At 44.7% G+C, this 26,323-nt stretch overlaps 1 protein-coding gene across 1 annotated transcript in view; it reads left to right on the top strand.

The window, feature by feature from the left end:
* The window catches only part of Cachd1 (cache domain containing 1), a 220,339-nt gene extending 195,454 nt beyond the window's left edge, over positions 1-24,885 (top strand). The window contains exons 17-27 of the mRNA XM_027400500.2: positions 4,014-4,136; positions 5,566-5,665; positions 5,755-5,871; positions 7,976-8,136; positions 8,447-8,533; positions 9,671-9,787; positions 10,866-11,017; positions 12,772-12,933; positions 14,186-14,263; positions 14,905-15,006; positions 24,647-24,885. Coding sequence (XP_027256301.1) covers positions 4,014-4,136; positions 5,566-5,665; positions 5,755-5,871; positions 7,976-8,136; positions 8,447-8,533; positions 9,671-9,787; positions 10,866-11,017; positions 12,772-12,933; positions 14,186-14,263; positions 14,905-15,006; positions 24,647-24,885 — 1,438 coding nt within the window. The remainder of the gene's footprint in view (positions 1-4,013; positions 4,137-5,565; positions 5,666-5,754; positions 5,872-7,975; positions 8,137-8,446; positions 8,534-9,670; positions 9,788-10,865; positions 11,018-12,771; positions 12,934-14,185; positions 14,264-14,904; positions 15,007-24,646) is intronic.
* Positions 24,886-26,323: the final 1,438 nt, after the last annotated feature.

The following is a 26,323-nucleotide window of genomic DNA, read 5'->3' as shown; positions in this document are numbered from 1 at the left end:
AAAGGAAAGGAAATACCAGCTTTCATTGCCAAAATTGCTTTGATTTCAAGCAAAGGAGCATTTTTTAATGAGGAAGATGTACTAGGGCATCTGGAGTTCTATTTGTGTCTGACTGCTTAGAATGACATGAGTTGTTTGCTTTGGTTTTCTGTTTGGTAGTTTTTCAAGTGTATCTTTAAAATAAGAGCTTTTTGGAAACTGATGTTGCCAGAATGCTGATTAATGCTGGTACCACAGAACATATATTAGAATGTGTTGTTTCCTATAACTTAAAGCTTCAGCTCCAATACTCCAAACATCAATAGAAGTTTGGAAGCGGAGATGCATTGCTTTAATCCTTTCATTATACAAATAGCTATTTTCTCAAAGCAACCAAGAAGACCATGTTTTTTACAGATACCTGGCATGATGCCCTAAAATTTAGAGGAAAGCAGATTTCCTTGCTTCTCAGTGGTGCTCATTATTCATCAAATGACTGGCACTAGTTAGAAACCCTCAACATAAGTTCATTGAGATAATAATTGGGAAGCAGAGTGGGTGGAATTCCAGCTTCGGGGTTGTGTCTCTATGGAAAGCCATGCCTGCCACCAGCCAAATGCTGATTCTAGTGCGATGGTATCTGCTTGACTGTCAGCTTTGCCCCTAACACAAATTTCATACATAAGCAAGTAACCCTCTCACCGAGTACATCCTTTCGTGTTTCTGTTCACATACCATCTGGTGTGCACACTTTGCACACACGTGTCTGAAGAATGATGCTCATCATCCCCTCCATATAGTCTCATCAGTGAAGGAAAAGTACATAGACAGAGTCTACTTCATCCTTGACTGCAGTGAAAGGGGCCTGAGTTGGACTTTCAAAGATACCAGCGAGGTGCGCCATCATTGTCAGCTCATTGTCAAGAACACTTAGCCTTGCCTTCTGTTGTGTGCTTTCGGTGCATGGGTCGAGGCCAGTTTTGAGTTTATGTGTATACATGCAAGCATTTTTTTTGTTGAGGGATAGATAAGGACAAGAATTTTGGTCTGGTTTGTTTGCCACCCTTTATGGGTCCTGTTCAAATGAAGCATGGTGTGAACGTGGTGACTTTTCAAATGAAGACAACTTCAGACCTCCTCTCTAGTTACCCTCCCATTTAACAACAAAAATCCCCAGTTTCAGTCCTAGAGCAGAAGCCACTGTGAATACTGATTCCCCCACAGGAAACCTATGCTTTGGCCTTGCTTAAAGTGTAGTGAATATTTTGCTTAGCTGAATGCAACTTGACCATTTAGAGCTGTGACTTTTTTCCTTCATCACAGTTTAGATCCACACCAATGGTCTCTTCTAAGACTTTGGGAAGGTACCAGCTTGGGAACCTACTCCCCTCCTGAGATATGTAAAAGTAGATTTGCTGTTTATGATTTATGTGACTGTAAATAAATGCTTTTTGTTTTTGTTTCCCCACTAGAGCCTATCTCAAATAATTATTTTAATGCTTAAATTAAATAGTACATAAAGCTCATAGACCAGATCCCAGAACATGGGAAAGGGGCAAGGTATTAGAGTTGATGCCTGGGAAAATAATTAGCACTACACTTGACAGTGTCAAGTGGCGAGTAAATAGAAGTTATTTTATTGTCATGCTATTTAGGCTTTGAATTTGTGGCATTCGAACTGGCTAGAAAAAAAGAGCTGACTCGGATACTCCACTTATCTGAAACACAATCACTCATCCCTGGTTTCCGATATGCTTTGGTGGAGAACTCAGAGAGAGCTTTCTAAATCTGTGCTCACCAGTCACTCATGGCAGCTCTCTGTCTGCTTCTTCCATGAGCATTTCCAGTGGCCTGACCATCTAGCTGCTCGATAGCACTGCTGGAGATAAAGAGCCTGGTCACGTGCCCTCAACAATGAAAATCACATGCATAAATTACCATCAACCTGGTCCATTATGTTTAGAAATGCAGATTTGGCTGGATATTTCTATAACATTCTTTGAGTTGCTATGGTAACAGTATGCCTAGCTGCAATTCAGGTAAAATACAAATCTAGGCTTACATAGGCAAGTTGATGCATGCTGTTACTTGGGCATCTTGATTCATCCTAGAGCAGATAGGTGCCATTCAGGGGAGGTTTAGAAGTAAAGTGAACATACCCCAAAACACCTGAATGATACTTTCCACAGATGTATAGTATTGTAGAAAAGAACCAACCTCTGGTGCTGTTCCAGAGACAGGGAAAAAGTGATAAATTTAAGTCTCTTAACTATTCTCAGGCTAATTTTTTTGCATTCATAAAATAAAAACTACAATTCTTTCTTAGCTTCTTTCACAGAAATTAAATAATTTTAAATCATTTACAGCCCTATAGACCTGACGTATGACTAAGACAATATGCTTTTGGTATTCAGCAGTGAATTTCTGTCCATGTATAATTAGTCCATGATCCTGGCCAAATGCCTCACTCTTGCAAGCTTCAGTGTTCCTAAATTGATAAAAAAAAAAAAAAAAAAAAAAAAAAAAAACTCCAAAGATTACCACAAAAAGGGACTAGAGAGATGGCTCAGAAGTTAACAGTGCTTGCTGTTCTCGCAGAAGACCTATTTTGGTTGTTAGCACTAGTTGCAGGAGGTGCCATGTCCTTTTCTGACCTGGAGGACACCCGCCATGCACATGCACATGGTGCACATATATAACACATGTAGACACACATACACAAAAAATAAAAATAAAGATTACCATGAGAAAGGGCTGGGATTGTCACTCAATTCGTAGAGCACCTGCCTAGCATGCAGTCGGCCCCCAGATTTAAACCCCAGTGCTATGAAGAGGGAAGAAAAAGACCATCATGAAATATCTAAGAATGATATTTTTTTTCTTTATTTATTTTCTTGGTAGACAGGGAGGTGATAATAGATGTTGGGCCCTTAACAGTCCATGTTGGGCAAGCCCTGCTGTATTTCACTGAGTCATTTCTGCTGTTCGATTGTTTATGTCAGGGTGGCAGCTTACTAAACATTATGAACACTATCACATTTAATTGCAATAGCAGGTCCTACTATTATCTCCATTTTCATATGAAAAACCAAAGCTTTAAAAAGACCAAATAGCATCCAGGGGCAACATAAATAAAACCAGCAATGCCAGGACTTAACCCCACATCTACCAAAAAGTTAGCCATTAGCACCAGGCTTTACTGCCCAGCTTTGCCAGCAGAATGTCCTCCATTGAGAGTAGTAATATTATAGGACAGAGAGTAGTAATATTATAGACAGTAATATTATTGCACTGGCATGAAACAAAGAAAACTCGTTCTTAATTATAAACTGTGTTTTGAGTAGAGTCCACCATGGTGTTGTAGAAAGAAAACTGAACAGGGTTCCTGGTAATATGTGGTCTTACTAAGTCTCTGTGAGACGAATTTCCTTACCAGCAAAATAAAGGAAGTGATTAATGGCAGCCATTCACAGTTCCTTTTCTAGAAGTTTGCTGAAACCAAGTGCCTGTGAGGTGGTTCAGTGTAAGGCACCTGCTGCCAAGCCTCACAGCCTGAGTTTGATCCCTTGGACTACATGGTGGAAGAAGAGAACTGACTCCCACAAGTTGTCCTCTTCTACACTCACACTGTGGCAAGCATGCCACCACATACATCCACAAACACATACATGCACACCTATGTATATACATACGTACATAATTTTTTTAAAGTTTGTTTGAAGTAGCCAGACCTGCAACCTCTCACTCTTCCACCTCTGACTGATATTTTTGCTAAAAAGCCCAACCACTCTGAATATGTGTGGGCGTTGGGGAGGACTGGACATATTTCACAGCTGCTCATGTTTGGTTCTGGTCTTATTCAGAAAGCCATAACTAAAGGCTAAACGTTTTCTCTCAAGCCATCTTTATGTTACATTCAGTCATTCAGCGCTTACAGGCACGGGAAATGGAGAGGGCGTGTATTTCTGACACTAGACAATGCCATGTCCATGTATGCTCTATCTCTTACTGTCATTGGTCTCTTTCACGTGAAGTACGCAGCTGTCTTCCGGACACACCGTGGCTGTGATGGGCATTGACTTCACACTGAGGTACTTCTACAAAGTTTTGATGGACCTCTTACCAGTTTGTAACCAAGATGGTGGCAACAAAATAAGGTAAGCCCTTTGGGGACACCACTTCCTGTTTACTGCCAAAATAAGAACAAATTGGCACCAGATATTGACCATATAGTTATGATCAGTACCAAGAATTGAGTTTATGGCCTGAGTGTCCTATTAAGATGAGTTTTTATTGTTGTCTGTTCCTTCCCATACACATTTTTCCAAATCTCTCTCTCTCTCTCTCTCTCTCTCTCTCTCTCTCTCTCTCTCTCTCTCTCTCTCTCTCTCTCTCTCTCTCTCTGTGTGTGTGCGCGCGCGCGCACGCGCGCGCGCGCGCGCACCCTCGCACATTCGTGCACAAAGGTCAGAGAGGACCTTTGTGCACAGAGGACCTTCTTTGAAACAAGGTTTCTTATTCATGGCTGTAAATGCCAGGCTCCCTGGCCGAGGAGCTTGCAAGGTTTCTCCTTACAGATATGTGCCGCTGCATTAGGCTTTCCATGGGGATTGCTGATTGCAAGACGAGTGTTTTTCCCAACAAAGGTGTCTCCTCGGCCCTTCTTTCCTTTCTCGAAGATGCATGTTCTTTAATTTTTAGACAAATAGACACAGTGCATAGCAAGAGGAATAGCATAGTTCCCGAAAGTCTTGTTTCCCTAGAAGTCAGTAATTAGAAGAGTCCCTCAACTCTGGTATTGGGAAGACCAGAGGGCGCTTCCTCTTAGGCAGCACCTTTGATGTTAACTTAGTCATTACACCAATTTCTGTGAAATTTCGAGACTGGCACTTTTTCATTTTCCCAGAAAGAGGCTCACAGAACTTGAAGACTTTGCCTCCTGGATTTCAAAAAGAAAATGTCTGATCAAAGCAAGGGCATTCCCTTGATTCAGCACAGACTGCTTTTAAAAATAGCTTCATGGTTCAGCCTTGTGCACCACGCTCCGTGTCACTGTTGAATTCCGCATTGGCATTTAATGGGCACATGTAGCCTGGCCACCACTGTGACTGATGCTGGGGGAAGAAAACAGAGCATAGCCTTGATTAAAGTAGTTCTAGCTCGGCTTAGTGTTCCTACAAATATCTTTTTATATGCACCGGCTTTTGTATTTTGTTTATATTTGTGTCTGAATATTTTTCTGCTTCCTTCCTCAAAAAAAAAAGAAAGCAAATCTCCTCCTTCCAATATCCTTTCAAAGAATTTTCCATCTCTCACACTTGGATTGGGTGGGCACATCCTCTATGAACTGTATAGATGACCACAGAGCAATGTGTAGCTCTTACCATAACCTGGAGGCCTGGTAGTTCATCACCTTAGGAAAACAGTATCTATGAGGCCAGTGAGACTTCCTTCATATCTCCCACCACCACCACCCACCCCCGCATAAGTCTAGACGAGTTTGTTTTAAGGCTAGTGCTGTCCAGTGTTCTTCGAAAGCATGGCAGCCACTCATATGAATGAAGGCCATCACTTGTTTTGGTACAGGTGCTTCATAATGGAGGACCGGGGTTATCTGGTGGCTCATCCAACCCTCGTTGACCCCAAAGGTCATGCACCTCTGGAGCAGCAACACATCACCCACAAGGTACTCTTTGGCCAAGCTGGTCAGCTCCATTATGTGACAGCCTGAAGAGTGTTAAGTGACACTTGTCTTCTGTCTTGTGGCCTTGACAGGAGCCCCTGGTAGCAAATGATATCCTGAACCACCCAAACTTTGTGAAGAAGAACCTGTGCAACAGCTTCAGTGACCGGACAGTACAGAGATCTTATAAATTCAATACTAGCCTGGTGGTAAGCCCATGCTCCTGCTTCTTTGTGGACTATGGACGAAGTAATGTCCATGCCTGCTTCTTTGTTCTGGAGTCACAGGACTTCATGAGTGGGGAACCACCTTAGGACAGCCCCCACCATGATAATTCTAGGACAGAAAGCCAGGATGGCCCAGAGACTGTCTGAAAGTCACAGGGCTGGTACTCTGGTTTGATCAATACACCAATTATATTAGTTATGGTTCCCTAGAGCAGTGGTTCTTAAATTCTGGGTTGTAACTCCTTTGGGGGGGGTCAAATGACCCTTTCATAGGGGTCACAATATCAGATATCCCGCATATCAGAAGTTTGCATTACGATTCATAACAGTAGCAAAATTACAGTTATGAAGGAGCAACAAAATTAATTTTATGGCTGGGGGTCACCAAAACCTGAAGAACTGTATTAAAGGGTCACAGCATTAGGGAAATTGAGAACCACTACTCTAGAGAAACAGAACTTACAGAATGAATATATATAAAGAGAGAATGGGGATTTATTAGAGTGGCTTATCTTCCCACCCCAAAGATCCAGGTTAGAAGTGGGACTTGCCACTTCAAATGATTTAATTAAGGAAAAAAATCCCTCACAGGTGTGCCCAGCCATTTGGGTTTTAGTTAATTTAGTTAATTCCGCATGTAGTCAAATTGACAGCTAAGAATAGCCATCACACCAACCGATCCCTTATCCCTTTGAAGTTTCTGTTGAGGGCTGTTCCCATACTCTGTACAAATGTCTGTGGTTCCATGTGCTCCTGTCTCCTAGAGATGGTTTAGCTGCCTGAATTTCGAAGGCCAGCCTCAGGCAGTCCTTGATGAACCACCATGATAGGTGGGGAATTTTATGGATATCATCCTGAAAGCATTGGAGAGGATTCTACATAGTTTGAATCGCTGTAAATTTTACATGGCTAACTATCTAACGATATTCTTAGAAATTTGGAAATGATCATAGTTAGGAAGGAACAAAAGTGGGGCATGGTGACAGAACTAACATTTGAAAACTTATTCATAAGAGGCAAGTTTTTCATTTACTTAGGCATTTATGTTCTGGCCCACATAGTTCAAAGGTATAACCCATCATGCTGGAGAAATCAAGACACAGAAACTTATTTAGCATCCGGCCACACTGCATCCACCATCAGGAAGCAGAGAGCATGAATGCATGGATGCCTGCTGCTGCCCAGCTCACTTTCCCCACTTACCCCATTCAGCATCCCACCGAGGAATGGTGCTACCCACAGTAGGCAGGTCTTTCTACAATTAACACAGTTCAGAGAATTCCCCCACACTGTTAACTCTAGCCAACAACAATGTTATCTTTTTTTAAGGTTATAAAACTAGGAGCTGGAGAGATGGCCCAGCAGTTAGGAATACTTGCTGCTCTTCCAGAGGACCTGGGTTCAATCCCTAGTCCCCACATAGCCACTCATAGTCATCTGTCACTATAGTTCCATGGGATCTGATGCCCTCTCCTGGCCTTGGCAGACACCAGGCACCAACCAAATTGGTGCACAGACATACATGCAGACAAGACAACCATGCATATAAAATAAAAGTAAAAAATAAAAAAACATAATAAAATTAGCTATGAAAATGTACATTTATGTAAGTATGGATGAAAGATGATATATAATATATACCAACCACTAAATGAAAATCCTATCTGACAGATAGAATTATCTATAATAATAAAAATGTTTTAGCAAGAAATGCTCTCTGGGTCACATTTCAAACAGTGGCTGTAGTGCTGAAGAGATGTCTCAGTGTCATGAGCTCATGCTGCTCTTCCAGAGGGCCCGAGTTTGGTTCCCAGCAATCACGTCAAGTAACTCACAACCACCCGTAACTCCAGCAGCAGGGGCTCCAACACCCTATTCTATCCTCCACAAATACATGCAGCACACACAGAAAGACATGCACACATACACGTATATAAAAATAAATCTTTAGAAAATACCAAATATCTTGAACAGTGGCTGTATGCCGCTTTTAGAGTCACAATCCAAGCTATTCTGTCTTCTCTACAAGAGAGGGCCATGTCTCCTCACTGCCGTCTGTCGGTTCTGACCCTCAACTCTTCCACAGGGGGATTTGACAAACCTTGTACATGGCAGCCACTGCTCTAAGTACCGCTTGACGAGGATCCCAGGGACCAATGCGTTTGTCGGCATTGTCAACGAGACCTGTGACTCCCTCGCCTTCTGCGCTTGCAGCATGGTGGACCGTCTCTGTCTCAACTGTCACCGGTGCGCTGGGGTCTGCTCATGGACCGTTTAACATTTTAACCAATGACAGACATTTTGAACAGAAAAGGTGGGATGTGTCCTGAGGAAGGGAAGTCCAGGCTTACAGAAGCCTTTAGAATCTGTGCTGTTCCCACAACACTGACACCACGGCTGCAGATTCAGGCCAAATGCAATTCAAATTTTTGGTCATGGCTTCATTTTCACTGTCAGTTGTAACCGGCAAAGGATTTTTTTAATCTCAGTTCCCTGGTGTGTGTATGATATTCTGCTGACACCTGCCTCTTAACTAGTAATTCTGTTTGCTTTTCAGAATGGAACAGAATGAATGTGAATGCCCTTGTGAGTGCCCCCTGGAGGTCAATGAGTGTACTGGCAACCTCACCAATGCAGAGAACAGGTAAAACATACTCCGTGTGTTTGTGTGTGTGTGTGTGTGTGTGTGTTATATTTATATATGTACATGTGCATATATGTATAATCTTCGCACTATGGTGTTTTCTATAAATTTGTTGTGGATTAGGAGTGTGCAAAGGTGCTTTGTTCTAATAAGGAACATACTCACTAAGCCAAATTTTAAATAATTTGATTTAATGTTTAACTGTGTATGCTGTGGAATATCAATAGTGTGCATGCTATATTAAAGGTGTGTGAGGGACTGAGGAGATGGTTCAGTGGGTAAAGTTCATGCAGACATGAGGAGTTGAGTACAGTTACTCATGCCCCTGTAAGATCTAGGCACTGGCGTGTGCCTATAACACCAACAATCCAGGGATCAGACAGGCAGATTCCCAAGAGCTTACTGGCAAAGCAGTCTAGCCAAATCATTGTGCTCCAGATTCAGTGAGAGACCCTGCCTCAAAAAATAGAGAGCAATAGAGAAGAATTCCCAACATAGTAAAAATAAATATGTCACAGGAGATTCATACAAGCATTTTCTACCTGTCTACCGTGTCAGGTACTTTATGCACACTGAGTCAGTTTTTCTTTTAATTAACTGTATAAATATACATGTGCTTTTCATATGTGCACATGCATATGCTCATGTATGAAATGGTGTTATTTATTTATTTTATTGATAAGTTCTTAATGGTTAGATCCCTTTCCTCGAACTTAAAGGAAACACAATGTGTGGTATATATATGTTATTAATATAATACACATTTGTTAAACATAAAAAGAGTTTCTGAAAGAGATCCTCATTAAATCCTATTCACAGTTGTTACCCCAGATAAGTAAGTTTGAAGATTGTGAACACAGAAGGTTGAGCACATTTTGGCTTTATTCATTCCTGTTACATTGACTATTTATGATTTCAGGCATATGTGGGTGTGTACACATATATATTGTTTCTATTGTACTCAAATATAAATAAATTAAACAACCTTGTAGTTAAATGGATTGACCCAAGGTTTCACTAAGTGCAAAAGCCAGCCATACAAATGATAAAATCTCAGATTTGGCTGAGCTTATCAAGGACTAGGTGTTTGGATATGGATGTCATTGCCTCTAACCTCCACATTTGCTTCCTTCATAGAAATCCGAGCTGTGAGGTACACCAGGAGCCAGTGACGTACACAGCAATCGACCCTGGCCTGCAGGATGCCCTACACCAGTGTGTCAACAGCAGGTGCAACCAGAGGCTGGAAAGCGGGTAAGAGACCTCCCTGAAGTCAATGCCCAGCAGCCCCATGGAGCTACTGCTGCCAGTGCTTGGGTTCTCATTCTTCATACTTTAAAGATATGTCCTTTGGGAGAAGGAGGGTGAGTCTTACGCCGTAAGCCTTTTGTCTCCCAGATTAAGTGTCCATTCCCACTGGTTACGGTAATTTGGCAATTGTCCTATAGGCTAAAAGAAGGGCCTCTGCCTTGAGTGGGAAGGTTTCTGTTTTGTTTTAATAAGCAAGGAGCAGGAGATATTGCAAGGGAATGTGATCTCCTAGATTCCCAACAGGACCCAGCAGCCATCGAGGTTTCAGAACTTCTCTTCTTAGACAGCAAATCTGTTCCAGGGTGGTTTTGAGAACTAACAGCCCTGTGTCCCCTGCTGTGGACTGCTCCCTCCTGTAGGGGTTTTGGACTGAGCATGTGGCTATGGCAGATCTGGGGAAGGGGGACTAGTTCTTTCTAGCTGCTGTTTGTCATGTGATCAGCAGAAGTGAGGGCACAGGGGTCACGGTTGGCCTTGTGCTTGGTGGAGCTGATTAACGTGGGCTGCTAGACTGCATTTAGGTGCAGGGAACATTGTCACTGATATCATTCCTTAAGAGCATCACCATGCATGCAGCCTGAGAGGCTGGCAGTTAGAAAATCTCTTTTAAATAGACTACTATTTCCTGAACGTATTTGACTATTATTTCCTTCCTTTCTTAAAAAAAAAAAAAAAAAAAAAAAAGATAACATGGGGCATGTTAGACCAAAACCAAACAAACCTTGGGATCATTTACCTTTGATCCCTTAAAATGATTTTGAGCAAGACCACATTAATCCACGCATGGAAGTTATAATGTCACTCAGGAAGTACTTTGCCTTCTCTCATTTGCAAGTGGCTAAGGGGTTTCCAATAGCCATCCCCAGGTAAATGACCTCTGTCCCCACTTGACAAGGAAAGGGACTTGATGGGCAGCTGGTCAGAACCAGAGTAAGTGCAATGGAGCCCTGAGATCAGCTGAAGGCCAGCTTGCCTGCTCTTCTGCTCACACAGCTTTCTGAAACATTGTCCTGTCTGGCAGGGACTGTTTTGGAGTGCTGGACTGCGAATGGTGTGTGGTGGACAGTGATGGAAAGACTCACCTGGACAAGTCCTACTGTGCACCTCAGAAAGAATGCTTCGGGGGAATTGTGGGAGCCAAAAGTCCCTACGTTGATGACATGGGGGCTATCGGTATGTTGATGAGGATCCCACGCTGGTTTGACTCTTGAATTTTCTGACTATATACTGGGACTGAAATCTTAATAATCCTGGGCCCAAATATCCTGCTTGGTTTGCCAGTCATCCTTAGTTACAAAACCAAGGCAGATCATTACCTTCAGAGCTGGCTACACATACTGTGCAGTGAGCAGCCAACCATGCTGCCAAAGTTTTCAAGCCTGGAATTCATTCCCATAAAGCTTATTCTGAGAAACTCAGGCCTGATTTCCACATGGCTGAACTTGGAGTCGGCTTGAATGTGCATCCCAGCTGTCAGAAGCATGAGGCCTATGGTGTGCTGTTTCCTCCCACAGCGTTTGCTTTCCGCTTTCCTGACCACTTTATAAGGCAGCCATCTTCAGCTGCATGAGGGTAGCGGGCTCAGCAGACACCAGGGCTGCCACAGCAGCTTAGGGAGGGGACAGAGACACCACAAGGAGAAGAGATCCTGGGATCAGACAACAAGTCCTTGAAAATACTACCATAGAGTCTGTATTTCCCATTACTTTTTTTTTTTTTTTTTTCAGTCTCTTCCCAGAATCAGCACTGTGTCCTCATTCTTAGCTGGCAAATTGAGTCACACTATTTAAGCAGCTAGTTAATGTGGATGTTTCTCAACTCGGGACACAGTTATGGTCCTATAAACTTAACATAAATAAGTCAAATTGTGTTTAATACTCTCAGCCTGCTGAATGCTATATAACTTAACAACACAGTTCAACTACGCAGTACCAGTTATTTAACCTTTGTGAGCCTATGGCTGGCTGGGAACTTCCATAGCCCGTATCAAGAGAGTATTCTGCATTTGACAAGCCCAAGGAAAGATCAAGATTCCAAAGTCCAGGTAGTTCCTACTGAACACTTTATTGCTTTTTCTGTTGTTTTTTTGTTTGTTTGTTTGTTTTTGTTTTTTTTTTTTCCGAGACAGGGTTTCTCTGTAGCTTTGGAGCCTGTCCTGGAACTCACTCTGTAGACCAGGCTGGCCTTGAACTCACTGAGATCCCCTGTCTCTGCCTCCTGAGTGCTGGGATTAAAGGTGTGCACCACTATCACCCTGCCACTTTATGGCTTTTATATCATCAAAGTTTACAGATGAGTCAAATCATCACAAATTAGGGATTATCTATATCTTGCTTTTTGATATCTATGCATTTAACCTGACTGAAGGGAGATAGAGAATCTCTTCTGTGGGGAGGAGGGGTTGAGCTCTTGTGTTACCACTGAACCAGGCAAGGGCATAGTTGACACATAAACTCCAAAGGATACTCTCTGTTCTTACAGGGAGGCCACACCTCTATAACTTGGTCTGTGAAGCACAGACTCACTATACTTCATGTCTCTAATTTCAGTGGGCCGTTCCTATGTCCCTCAAAGAACCCCACCTCGCCTTTCTCTGCTAGGTGAGGTTTCCCCTTCGGGGAGTAGCCAGGACTCTGTCAGCACAAGGCAATGCATGTGTGTAAGCAGTTTCCGTCTGCTCACTCTGCAGCAGCCCTCATCATTCATGGGCTTGCTCTGTGAGGCCAACATTTGAGAACCAGGAACTCAATGTAGCCTCCACTCCCACGTTCTCTGTGTCAGTGAGGAAGTTAGACTGCAGCACAGCTCTCCATCAAAACCCATCCCGCTTTGGTCCTTCCTGTCTCCCCACCGCCCCCCTCCATCCCTGCTTCCCGCTGCGCTTGTGGGATCGTGCCACAGAACATCTGGTCATTTGTCCTTTGAAGGTGATGAGGTGATCACACTAAACATGATTAAGAGCGCCCCCGTGGGCCCCGTGGCCGGAGGGATCATGGGCTGCATCATGGTGCTGGTCCTTGCCGTGTATGCTTACCGCCACCAGATTCATCGCCGCAGCCACCAGCATATGTCTCCTCTCGCTGCTCAAGGTGAGTGCAGAAAGCCTCTTATAAAGTTGTTCAGCAGCTGGTTGTTTAGGGCTCTTAAATTGTAACAGCAGTGGCCACCTGCAGTCCCAAAGCCTGATTTCTTCTTTAGTGCCTACACTCTGCATGCCCTATTTTGGTTACCCAGAAAATCCTAGGCCCTTTCCTGATGCTACCAACATCCCTGTCCATGGCCTACTTCTACCATAAGCTGAGCTGGTGAGCTGGGGTGCTGACAGAGACTCTGCTCTTGCAGATCTGAACACAAGCAAGTCAGAGGGCCCCCCCACCCCATCATTAAGGCCAAGAATACGAATCAGTTCTATTGCATCCCTCAGAGCATGAATGGTCACATCTGAATAATCAGATGTTTTGACACAGGATACATTGTGGAAGCCCACTACAAAAGAGTTCATCTATAAATCATGACCCTGTTGCCAAAGTTTTAAGTCTGCCATCTGTACTCAAAACCGTTCCCACCCTTTCTGAAGTCCCCAGAGATGGGTTAGCCTGGCCCTGATAGGAGTAAACTCAACTCACAGTCATTCTGGCCACTTAGCTCAGCTTGCAGCACTAATGACAAATTGGTGTTAGGTATTGCTGTGACAACAACCCTGACAGAGCAGCAAAGAGGGGTACCGCCAGCACCTGCTTTGGGTCAGATTGGACTAGATGGGATGGCTGGCATCCAGTGTTGCCTAGCACCTGGCCATCAACGTTTTCACAGCACAGCCAGTGACAGTTTGGACCTCACTTCTGCTTAAGTACTTTGACAGAGGATTCAAAACAAGGTGGCCTCCTCCATCAGTTTCATTTCTTTCTTCAGAACTCAATTCTAGGTGCTCCTTGCTTATTCTCCTCTTGTTCTGCCTTTGTTCTTCCATCCACCTCTTACTAGAAAGATGTAACAGACAAGGGCATCCGTTCATTCTCCTGCAAGCTCACTGTGTGTGTGTGTGTGTGTGTGTGTGTGTGTGTGTGTGTGTGTGTGTGTGTGTGTGTGTGCGCGCGCGCGCGCGCGTGTGTGTATGCGCTCTCGCACTGGCACCTGGGGATAAAACCTACACCTTTGAGGCAAGCATCCTACCACTCCTCTCCACACCCAACCCCACCCCAACCCACCCCACCCCCTCCCTAAACTCAGTCTTGATGGAATGCTGTCACCCAGCCATCAAACCAGTGCTCAGCGGGGTATTAAAGCCAATGATTTTGTTTGATTAAATAGTCATGTTTCTCTCTTTTTAATGATGGACAGAAATGTCAGTGCGTATGTCCAACCTGGAGAATGACAGAGATGAAAGAGACGATGACAGCCACGAAGACCGGGGCATCAGTGAGTATCCGCTGCCTCCTGAAGCTTGTGCCAGCAGGAGGCTAATCCAAAGTAAATATTCTTTCTCATGTCCTTTTGGCTTGTATTAAAATTTAAGAAGCTTTGACATGGTGGATTTTTTTTTCCACTCCCCTTTTCGTTTGTTAGGAATAGTGTGGATTTCTGCTTTGTTTCAGAATAACTCAAAAGCCTTTTTTTTTTTTTCTTTTGGTATCTTTTGCATTTTCTCTGGCCTTAAGCCTCTCCTCTCATTACTTTTCCAACATAGTGTGTTAGAAAGAGAAGTTTCTAGAATACATTTTTAATCCCTTAATTAGCGTTCACAACTCAGAGTAAAGGAAAGGTGCTTTTTATTATTATTATTATTAAAATAAACTTCTGTTGGCATCTAGATCCTTTGGCCTTTAGCTGCCTAGCCCCTGGCCTACTGATGCATACCGGAGAGAAGTAGCTAAGTGCCTCTCCCTGCAGCGGCTCCAAGCCAGCTCCCCTCATCCTTAAAATTCTCTTAAAAATGATTTACTCTAACTTTTCAAAGAAAAACTCCTCCAGCATGTGAGTGAGCATGCTCAGAGCAAAGGGGTTGAAACAGTGACAGTACCAGCCCAAGAATGACACTAACTGTCCCTGACTTCCCACAGTCAGCAATACTCGGTTCATAGCTGCAGTCATGGAGCGACATGCCCACAGTCCAGAAAGGAGGCGACGCTACTGGGGCCGCTCAGGAACCGAAAGTGATCATGGTAAGATCTGGTCCTCTGTGGGGGAAGCCCTCGGGAGCTTGGGCTACTCCCGTGGAGGTGGGCACACGCTCTTTCTCTCCCTTTCTCCAGTTCTGTCCTTAATTATTTTGACATAGTTTCCCTAAAGGATGCACCCAAGCGTGACAGTGTTTGAGAGAAGTGCATGGGCAGTTTGCTTGCATTCCAAATACTTCCAGGCACAACCTAGATGGCCCTGAACACACAGATTGCTTTCAAGTTTTTCTACATAAAACAGGTGGGGGCTGGTGAGACGGCTCAGTGGGTAGAGATTCTTGCATCCAAGCTTGATGACCTGAGTCTCATCCATGGGACCCATGTGGTAGAAGGAAAGAGTTGACTTCTACAAGTTACCCTCTGCCTCCACACGTCATAGTGCACAAGTGTGCGCGTGCGCGCACACACACACACACACACACACACACACACAAATAAGTAAGTGTAATTTTTTTAAGTGTGTTTTTAGCACTTTTGCAGATCTGTGACCAAAATACCTGACAAAGCAGCTTCAGAGAGAAATTATTCCTTTTGGCTCATGGTTTAAGAGGGTTCAGTTTGCGAGGTGGTGGTGGCACATACCTTTAATCCCAGCACTAGGTAGCCAGAGGCAGGCAGATATCCGAGTTCGAGGCCAGCTTAATCTATTGAGCAGTTTCCAGGACAGGCAGGGTTACACAGAGAAACCCTGTATCCAAAAGAGGGGTTGGGGGTGGGTGTGAGGGTTCGGTTTCAGTTTGGTTACTGATTAGACCAGATTGCTTGAGCAGGTATGTTGAGTAAAACATCATAGTGGCAGGGGCATGAGACAGAAGACAGTTGTGACCATCATGACCAGGACACATAAGATAAAGGGCGAACACATAAATGAAGAACCAGTCACCAGTGACCCACTTCCTTCATCCAGGGCCCAACTCCCAGGGTTTTCAAAACTTTCCAAAATAGTGTTACTAAGGGACTGAGTACTCAAAACATGAGGGTGTGGCTGACATTTCAGAATCACACTGTCACTAAAGGTTCATCGGTGTGGAGCCCCCATACGTCCTAGGACCTGATGTTGCTGGTGGACTGTTGTCAGCATCATCAAAATAGACTCTTTGGTCGTAGACAAATCTGGACTGTCTTCCAGCATTGTCCACCTCCATCTCTGGCCATATCTACCAGGCTCAAAAGCTTTGCTGAAGAAACATTTGCAACTGAGCCTTGGAAGGATGACTAAGAAAAGAATGAGTGTGTCCAAGGTTGTGGCTTTACATTAATTTCAGAAAAAGTCAAGACTGAGGAGGTATCCAGTACCAAGCAAACCCATGTCTTAGGAAGTCCATTTCCTGTCCCAAAGACCAGCCACACCATAGGGCCTTTCACATTCTTGGTGTCATTGCTTACTGTCATAAAGTATGTCCTAGTCTGTGAACATCACTGGCACCATTACTCAGAAACAGAACCACAGTGAAAGATTCTTTTTGAAGCTAGCTGTCTAGTTTCCACAAAGCTAACTCTTTGTATATGCCTAGATAATTATTTTTAAAAAATTTTTTTTGGCCTTGGCTTTTCCCACATGTATCCTGAAAGAAGAAAAATGCCTTCGAACAGTGTTTCTATTTGTATGCAAAAGACACAGAAGATGACATCCCTCCCCAGCATCCCTCCAACACCCATGCCATCTCCCTTTGGAAAATGTGAGATGCTGCAGCCCAGCCTGGTAAATCAGAGGCTGTGGATTGGGCTTTGAATGACATTGTTCCCACTGACTAAATAGAACCTTCGGGTTTCTAGGGAGAACTGAAGCAAAACTTAAATTTTTCAGTTTCTTGGCTTCCTGCCCCCCCTACGCCTCAACCCCCAAATAATCCTTTGAACCTTCGTAAGTTCTTCTGCTTGGCAGTTCTGTGCCTCCTCTTTTGAATACTAACACAGGTTTGAGGCTACTAAAGTTCAGCAGAAATAATTTCCTATTCAGCAGAAACACTGAATCTCAGCTCTCCCTCTCCCATGGCATCCATACCAAATTAGGATCTGGAGTGACAAAATGTTCCCCAGCCTCCACCACTGTCTTACTGAGATGGCTTGCGAAGCAACAACTTAGATGAAGTGACTAGAGTGAATACCTGAAACCAGAAGTGTAGCAAAGGGCTCACTGTCTCTCATTTCTCTCACTAATTGGATCCCTGTTATCCCCCATGGAATTAAAAAAAAAAAAAAAAGTTTCTCATGCAGACAGAATAAACTGCCAAAAGAAGCAGAAGGTATTGAGAATCCCCATATCTCAAATACATCACTAAGTCAACTGAGCCTAACTGGGCTGTTGTAACCCTGAACTTGTAGAGCACGTCACTCAGGGTGACCCACCAATTGAATGTCCCTGTCATGACAGCGGGATAAGTCTACATAAGCATTAACAGGGGAAGTAGAATTGATTGTTTTGTCAACACAGTTCTGAGTGGTGGTCTCCTGTATCATGCTTGTGTTGGGTGTGTGCTGTACACTGGGCACTGGGGATGGAGGAGGAGATGAGCAAGAAAGAGGAGCACCCTCCTGACAGGGACATGTTCACTTTAGACCCCATCGCCTCTTTTGTTTTTCTAACAAGGCACTTAGAGTTTAGTGAGCTATTTTAGTCCTTAGTTTCCTAATCCTTAAGGTAGAATAGCCAGGTGTGGTGGCACACACCTCTAATCCCAGCACTGGGGTGCAGAGGCATGTAGATCTCTGTAAAGCGTAGGCTCACCTGGTCTACACAGCAAGTTCCAGGCCAGCCAAGGCCACATAGTGACACCCTGTCTCAAAAATAAATACATAACTACATAATAGGATTACAGTTTTCTACCTGGTAAAGTTCTCATGAAGATTGAAGGCGGAAGCATGGTAGGAGCTCAAGCTCGGGCTGACTCTCTGTGCTTTGTCCTCCCAGTTTGTATTCCAGGGGAACCCAGAAATAAAGGCATGTGTGCATGTGACCCACAAAGGTGGGGAGATCAGTCCCAGGAGTGAGTAAAGAGATGGGAAATTTGTTCATGTTCCAAGGAAGGGCTCGAGCTGGTGAGGCAGTAGTGCCAGGGTTCTGTGTTGTGCTGTGTGTACGTCTGCCAGTGTGTGTGCTCATGTGCCATGGATATGTGTGTGTGAGAGACTAGTAAAAGCCTAGGCCCCTGGGCAGCTGCATAGCATCGCTCCTAGAAATAAAACTCAATATTACTTATTGTGGAAAATTACCAATACGGAGTCAGGTAGAAATACAAAGGTATTTAATAGGGAAAAGCCTTACTTACAGAGCGACCTAGCCAGCCGGCGTGGCAGCATCCTGTACACAAGCCCCAAAAGAGAAACTGAAAGCGCAAACGCAGTCACACTACGTCACTCTGACCACGCCCTCACAAGCATGGTCAGGCACACCTGTAGCCAGCCCCTAAGAAGGCGTGGCTACAGCTTCCCCTACAATTACTAAACTTGGAAGCTTGAGGCTGCTCATTTATTTAGAAATAGTTCACAAGGCCATGTTTTAAAATATAGTGTTTTTCCTCTGGTGCTGGGAATCAAAATCAGGACTCTGGTACATGCTAGGCAAGTGCTCTGTGTTGCGAACACCTCAGCCACGCTTTTGTCAATATTCTAAGACAACTTAAGTGTTTGTTTTTGCAGCAAAATGTAAGCCTCACAAGTCGAGCTACTAAACACCTTTGTAGCCATGCATCTGCTTTGTCTCATATTTCTATTGAAAATAGCATGTTCTGTCTAATATATACTGGCTTATTTTTAAGTTTAAAAATGCCAGCATATGTTTGTCTGCTCCATGGGTTTATATTGCAGTTACTTCCTCATTAGAAACTTTTTTTAGGAGAGGGGGGTTTGAGACAGGTTTTCTCTGTGTAGCTTTGGAGCCTATCCTGGCACTCGCCCTGGAGACCAGGCTGGCCTCGAACTCACAGAGATCCGCCTGCCTCTGCCTCCCGAGTTCTGGGATTAAAGGCGTGCACCACCAACGCCTGGCCCTCATTAGAAACTTTACAGCCAGATTTAGACATATATTTTTGCATATATGTACGTGACAAGCAACATTTTCCGTTTTGAAAATGTTCCTCCCTCATCCTTGGCAATTTCAAGGAACTGTTTCTAAGACAAATGATGAAATCTAATCAAAAGCGGACCCTATTCTGAAGGCACCCTCCTACAGTTACTCTTTGTGACCACAAGATGGCGCATGAGTCCCCGGAGGAGCCTAGAGTTCTCACAAATTGCAGTGTCTTGGGAACTATCGTAAACACATAAGCAGAATGCCAAAGTACACAGCTTAATTTGGGCTTCCATTCCGCATGGGTGCCTAGCCTCATTACTCAAGAGAGTGTCTTACTGGAGGTTATCTTCGTCGATGCTTTTCAACATATGCCTTTGCAAGTGCTGTCAGAGGTGCTTTGTGTTTAAGTAACATTTCTTCCGTTTTCTGGCCAGGGATCCTGTCTATCCTGATGATTCCTCGCAGTTTTCGGTGCAAAGCGCAACTGCCTGGCACCAAGCAAATGGCTTATTTGTTGAATGAGACAATGTCTGTGGCCTGGGGAGAGGTTTGCAAAATCACTTGCTGCTCAGTCATGAGGACCTGAGTTTTGATCCCCAGAACCCACACAAAGCCAGACACAATAGCCCCGTCTGTAAGCCCAGAGCTCCTGTGATGCAACGGGAGATGGAGATGGCAGAATCGCTGGGAGGGCTAGCCCCATGTCTGCCGCAGCAAACAAGAGACCCTGCCTCTAGCAGAGTGGGAGACAAGGACCAACACTGGAGACCGTCCTTTGACCTTTATGCATGCATGCCCACACTTGCACTCCTACCAACCACACCCACTCACAGAAAAAGTCTTAAAAAGAAAGGGAAGAAAATGAATTTGTTTCACCTGCTTCTCCACAACCTGCTGTCCCCTTGGGATTTGCATCCGAGTACTAAATAACGGAAAGTATAGACTGAATGTCTGTGCTAGTTTTCCGTCATTTGCAGATACTTAAACCATTTCAGAGAGCGAAGCTGCATTTTGGCTCACAGCTTCTGAGGGTCTCCATCTGTATTTGGCTGGCCATGCTCTCTGTGGGCCATGTTAGCTGAGGACATGGTGGTTTGAGGTTGCCACCTCATGGTGCCAAGCAAGGTGCATCTTTCCAGGGCAAGCCTCTGGTCACATACTTCCTCTAACTAGACGCCGCTGGCTGCATCCCTCTGCCTCCCTCAAATGCTACATGGTTTGAAGCTATCAAGGGATTGACCCACTAGTGAGGTTGGAGCAATCTTGATCAAGCCTCTCTTCCCAAAGCACAATGGATTGCATCCAAGCTCCCCCCACCCCAGGAGCCTGTGGGGCCGTTTCAGATCCAGACACAATGGTATCACATGAGGCAAATAATTACGGAGTTATCACTAGATGCTGAAAACCACTGGGAAGGGAAAAATGGATTTCCTAATCTTCCTAATTATATGAGACTGGTAAAGGACACGACAGGCAAAGCCACTGGTAACAGAAAACTCACTGATGCCAGTCCTCGGGGAATTAAAGTGTGTGGAGGCTCCCGGGCTTGTTCTTATAGTTCGGGGGATTGACCCTAAGGCCTCTGACATGCTAGGCAAGTGCTCTCACACTGGGGCATCTCCCCAGCCCTTTTTAGTTTTTATTTTGAAGCAGGATCTACGCTGCACGTATTGGCCCTGAATTTGCTCTGTAGCTCAGCCAGCCTTGAGCCTGTAGTCTTCCTGCCTCTGTTTCCAAATAGCTGCATTTACAGGCCTGTAGCTGCAGACCTGGCTGGTTTTATGAAGTGCCTCCTATCTATGAGGCACTGTGCTCCAAGTTAGTAGTTCAAAGACAGCAAATAAGAAAGAACTGGCTAGCCAGGTCAGGTGGCAAGCCTCTCTTACCCCAGCAAGCAAAGCAGAGCAGGGCGATTTCAAGTTTGAAGCAAGCCTGAGCTGTTTAGTGAGTTTCAGACCAGCCTGGGCTATGTAGTAAAACCCTATCTCCAAAAAATAAAAATAAGCCAAAAAAAAAAAAAAAGGAATCTGTCAACAAAGAACCTGTTTTTAGTATAATATAGTTTATTTAAAAAAAATTCATAATGCAATGTAGAATGGCAAAGGGATACCAAACCCAAGTGGCTGGGAAGACCAGAGGCAGGTCCCGGGGATGGACAAGAAGACTTAGCAGAGGTCTGTGGCACAGTGATGCATGAAGTATGGCAGCAGAGAAGGTGGGGACTTACACCAGGCGTGTCAAGTAAACGATCCATCTGCTACTGTGGTACTCAGGTGACCAGAATGAGACCACCAGGGCAGTATATGGGTGAACAACCCAAATGCTGAGGCTGCTAAAATCTCAGTGTCCTTCTTGATGTGCCTGGGACAGTGTAGTTCAGACATCCATCTAGCAGCTTTCAGAGCCTGGTCTCTAGTCTCACATTGTACGCTTAGCCCTGCCAAAGAGATCGCACTGAGAAACTTACTCTGGCCCCCATCTCTTAAACATGGATAAAGCTGTCACCAACTCCCCAACCTCTGAACTTAGAAACCTGGACCATCTTCCAAAGATGTCAACTCTTCTAACCCCTTTGTCTGGCAGATCCATGTGGTCACCAAACCCCCTGCTTCCTCCCAGGAACAACCTATTGGTATTAAGTGGTCCCCCCCCCCCTCCAAGCACTGCTACTGTCCAACATCAGCTTGAGGCCTGGGATACAGCCTCCAATTCTCTGAACCTCCTGGCTTCTGCTCAGGTTGTATTACACTCACCCATCCCTAGTACCTGCCACTAAGACCCGGTAGTTCCAACCAGCCTTCTTACCCTAGCCCCACCTTCCCTCCATCCCTAGCAGCCCTGCCTGCTTTCCCCGTGCCAAGGTTTTCACCATTTCACCAAGATAGCGAAATCTACAGGGCAGTGGTGCTCAACCTTCTTAATGCTGCAACCCTTGAATACAGTTCCTTATGCTGTGGTGACCCCCAATCATAAAATTATTTCCTTGCTACTTCATAACTGTTATGAATCGTTATGTAGATATCTGATGAGCAACCCCCATGTGGTCACAGGCCACAGTTTGAGAACCATTGCTTTAGGACTCTTGCTCATAGCTATTGTACATGACTGTGCCCTGCCAGCACCAGTGGTGCCTTGACTGGGCTTCTGGAGCCTTCCGCCTTGTTCTTGCTCTTGCTCCTGGCACCTGTATCCAGCTGCACTCAATGATGCAGCTGACAGCAGCAAGCTCTGCCCTCCTTCGCTGGCTTTGCAGAGGATGTGCCTGTTTCTCGTAGGCATCGTGTGTGTACCAGGCTCTCAGGATCAAGATGGTTCCAAAGGAGTCATGCTTTTCTGGGACTCGGGGTCACCAGGTCTCCTCAGCCATCCTCCTGACTCAACTTATAGCCTTTACCCTTACCATACAACTCTCCATACATGGTTGCCTAGCAACCGCTATTCCCTGCTATCCCAATTCCCCTCATATTAATTCTTCATCCTTCCTTGGGCTGTTGCAGTGACCTCTTTAGTCTCTTCTTTCCCTTTCATCCATCCTCCAGACTGCCAGTAGGTCTCTAACCAGACTGATCATAGCCAGCCATTTGTAGGGAAACCGTGTGTGCCTGTTGCCTACTCTAGCCTATGCATCATGCTCTAGCTTTACCTCACTGCTTCTCACATCTCTGCTCTCAGCTCCCTGCTAACACACATCCAAGCCACATGATGGAAGGATCACTTTACAGCTCCGCTTCGGGGGCTGCTCTCCTGTTTCTTTGCTTATATCCACTTAACCAAACTCTGTTGTTTTGTTTTCCGAGACAGGGTTTCTCTGTATAGCCCTGACTGTCCTGGAACTCACTCTGTAGACCAGGCTGGCCTCAAACTCATAGAGATCTGCCTGCCTCTGCCTCCTGAGTGCTAGGATTAAAGGTGTGCGCCATCACTGCCCGACTATACTTTACCAAAGTCGTATTCACCCACCTAAGGCCGAGTGAAAGTGTGATGCAACCCCTTATTTCTTTAGTCAGAATGATCTAGTCTGGGTTTATTTCTTTCTTTCTTTCTTTCTTTCTTTCTTTCTTTCTTTCTTCATTTTTTCTTTCTTTTTAGTTTTTCGAGACAGGGTTTCTGTGTGTAGCTTTGGAGCCTATCCTGGGACTCACTCTGGAGACCAGGCTGGCCTTGAACTCACAGAGATCCGCCTGCCTATGCCTCCCAAGTGCTGGGATTAAAGGCGTGCGCCACCAACGCCCGGTTCCTTCTGGGTTTCAATTGAACCTCCGCTCTACTTCTCACTACTGTCTACACTCAATTTTGGTCATCAAGGAAGGGAAATAAGGTCACCCCCAGATAGTCCTCAGTAAAAGAGTGACCCAATGCACTGTGTTCTTGCTTGTCTCGAACACCGGCTCCTCGGCTCCTATAGGACCAAGTTTTCATACCACTTAGCAGAGTGACTTGTACCTGGGAGGTGCCTAGTGAATATTCTTTGCATTGGACTGGCTGTGAAGTAGTTCTTCAGTTGAGTTGTTTTATTGAGGACATAGATTGCCTTCCTCGCTTTTGCATGGAGCATGCCTTTTCAGCCACACACTGCTCCTGCTTGGTTGAATGCAAACACATCAATTTTTCAGTCCCAGATGACTAGTGCTTACCCACGGGTGAGGGCTGATTGACACTGAGGTGCTAGGAAACTATTAATGAGCTGTCACTTCTCAAAACGTTTCGAAGAGGTTATTTTTTTTTATTTTGCAATATTTAAAAACATGTCATGATTCTTGGAAAGGAATCCTTTGATCAGCTAGGGCATTCTCTTTTGAATCGTGTATTACTTAGAATCCTGAAAGAAATAAATCTTTAAACACAGTGAGCCTGTGTACGCACACAGTAGTTTCCTTTCTAGTCGCTCTGGGTTGGATGGCAATTTGATGCTTCATTGAGCACTAGAACCTTGGACCAGTTCCTTCCCTTCTCTGGTCACCTCCCTTCTATAGTGGGTATAAGGGCCTCGCTGTTAAGCAGGAGTCGTTGACCTGTGTTTTGCTGTAGACATGTGTGCTGGTGATAATAAGTTGGATCCTCACTGACACCCCATGGTGATAACAGATTGGACCCTTATTGACATCCCATAATGATAACTGGTTACACCCTCACTAACATCCCACAAGCGTTTCATCATTCAGCTATTACCCACCAGCCCCAACCAGTCTGCATCCTGTTTACATCCCCTGAAGCTGCCCATTGCCTGCTTTAATAGTGTATATGATACAGGGGGAAATTGTCATCGCACTCTCTAGATGTATGGGGAAGATGCCAAGATGGGTGCCTGTAGATAATGGGGTCTCTGAGGTGATTTCACTGTGGGGCTGTCACTGGCCAGGGGTTTTGGGATGATGACTCTTGTTCATTTCCCCCCAGCTTTCTCAGTTCTTTAACATGTTGTATATTTATGGTTAATTGTTTTAGAAAAAACAAACCAACCCTGTTTCCTCTAGCTCTCTTTAGAGTTAAAATACCTTAGCATGCACTGGTCGTATGCAGATGTTGGCACCTAAGTGTCACGAGCACAGAAGTGCACCCCAGCATCCGAGACAGTCTGTTCTGTATCCTGAGGCTGTGCCGTTCCTTTTTTAGGGTACAGCACCATGAGTCCGCAGGAAGACAGTGAGAACCCCCCATGCAACAACGACCCCTTGTCAGCTGGGGTGGATGTAGGCAACCACGATGAGGACTTGGACCTGGACACCCCACCTCAGACCGCAGCCCTACTGAGTCACAAATTTTACCACTACCGCTCACACCACCCGACCCTCCATCACAGCCACCACCTTCAGGCAGCCGTGACAGTACACACCGTGGATGCCGAGTGCTAACAGTCCCCTCAGCTCCCCAAGCAGAGGGGCCCTAGGTGATGCAGAATGCTCCTGAGAGGAAATGAGCCTGCATAAAATCCCTTTCACATGAGACACCTTGTATCCGTGCTTCGCCCAGTTCGGTTGGACTTGTTTGCTGCCTGCTGGCGTGTTTAAAACTGAGGCCACAAAGCCCTGTCTGTGAGGAGCTAAAGCTAGTTCTGAAATGGAAGTTGGGAGTGGGTGCTGAGGAACTGACCTGCCATAATGGAATGGAGCAGTCGGCAAAGCTCCAGCAGAGATGCTTGGAAAGGAAACTGAGCCAGGGGAATGCTCCCAGCACCAGAAACACTCAACCCCTTAACTGGAAGAGAGCTGAACCAGATGCCAGGAATGAGGTACGCCAGATGCCACCAACCACTGGACAGACACGCTTGCTTCCTAGAGGTGCCTGGACACCAACATAACTGCACGGAACTGGACTCACCTTGAGCTCTGAATGATGCATCTCAAAATTTCTAAGTAAAGGATTATTTTTCTACTATTTATTGAACTTTCAAACTTTGGGGGGTGGGGAGGGATGAGGGATTCTCGGCCGAAACCCTGGCTGTTGTGTGTGATGACGTGTTTCTTTGATTAAGGAGTTGTGTTTCTTATTTAACTGGTGACCTTCCCACTGCCCTCATCCACCAAAAAAAAAGAAAATGAAGAAATCTTTCTTTGGCTTGTTTACGTTACTCCTCAGAAACACAGCATCTAGGATAGTGTCCCCTTTCTGGAGGGGCGGTAATCCAAGATGTTTTCAAAGAAATGTCATTCCTTTAGAGTTCATTTCCACATCCCATATAATGTTTTCCTTAGGTTTCTACGAAATCTAGTATTATAGCCCTAGCCTTTCAGTTTAGGGAGGCTTAGGCGTATTCTCTTTGTTTTAAAGACTATAAATTTTAAAATGTCTCATTTTTGACTCTGAGAATATTAAACAGATAAAGGAGAACATTTTAAAATTGTGAAATTGTGGTTCTTAAATGATTTCTTTTTGAAATCACAGCTCAAAGCTGCTACCACTTCATCCACCAAACTGCTTTTTGACTTCCACGGGGATTCATCAAATGGCTACTTTGACGTGGGCATTGTGATTTTTAAAGTAGTGTTCTAATTACAGTGGTGTATTTTAGATTCACATTTTGTGATTCAGATATGTTATGAAGACATTCTTTGCACCGTGTGTGTGGTAAATCTCCGTTTATATGTAGTTGGAAAAATTCAGCGAATAATGTTTTAATGATAGGGTATCATGATATACTGTAAAAAAGTAAAATAAAATAAAAATTGGGACCTCAGCACTACAGAAAGTAAACTATATATGTGCTACCCAGAAACCCGTCCATGCTGTGTATAAAACTGCAGTCTAGTGAAATAAACTGTATGCAATGAACAGTTGATTGGCTCCCATATT

This window comes from Cricetulus griseus, chromosome 2 (assembly GCF_003668045.3).
Source record: "Cricetulus griseus strain 17A/GY chromosome 2, alternate assembly CriGri-PICRH-1.0, whole genome shotgun sequence".
NCBI lineage: Eukaryota > Metazoa > Chordata > Mammalia > Rodentia > Cricetidae > Cricetulus > Cricetulus griseus.
Note: the sequence above shows the minus strand (reverse complement) of the source record. Positions and strands in the feature narration are given on the sequence as shown.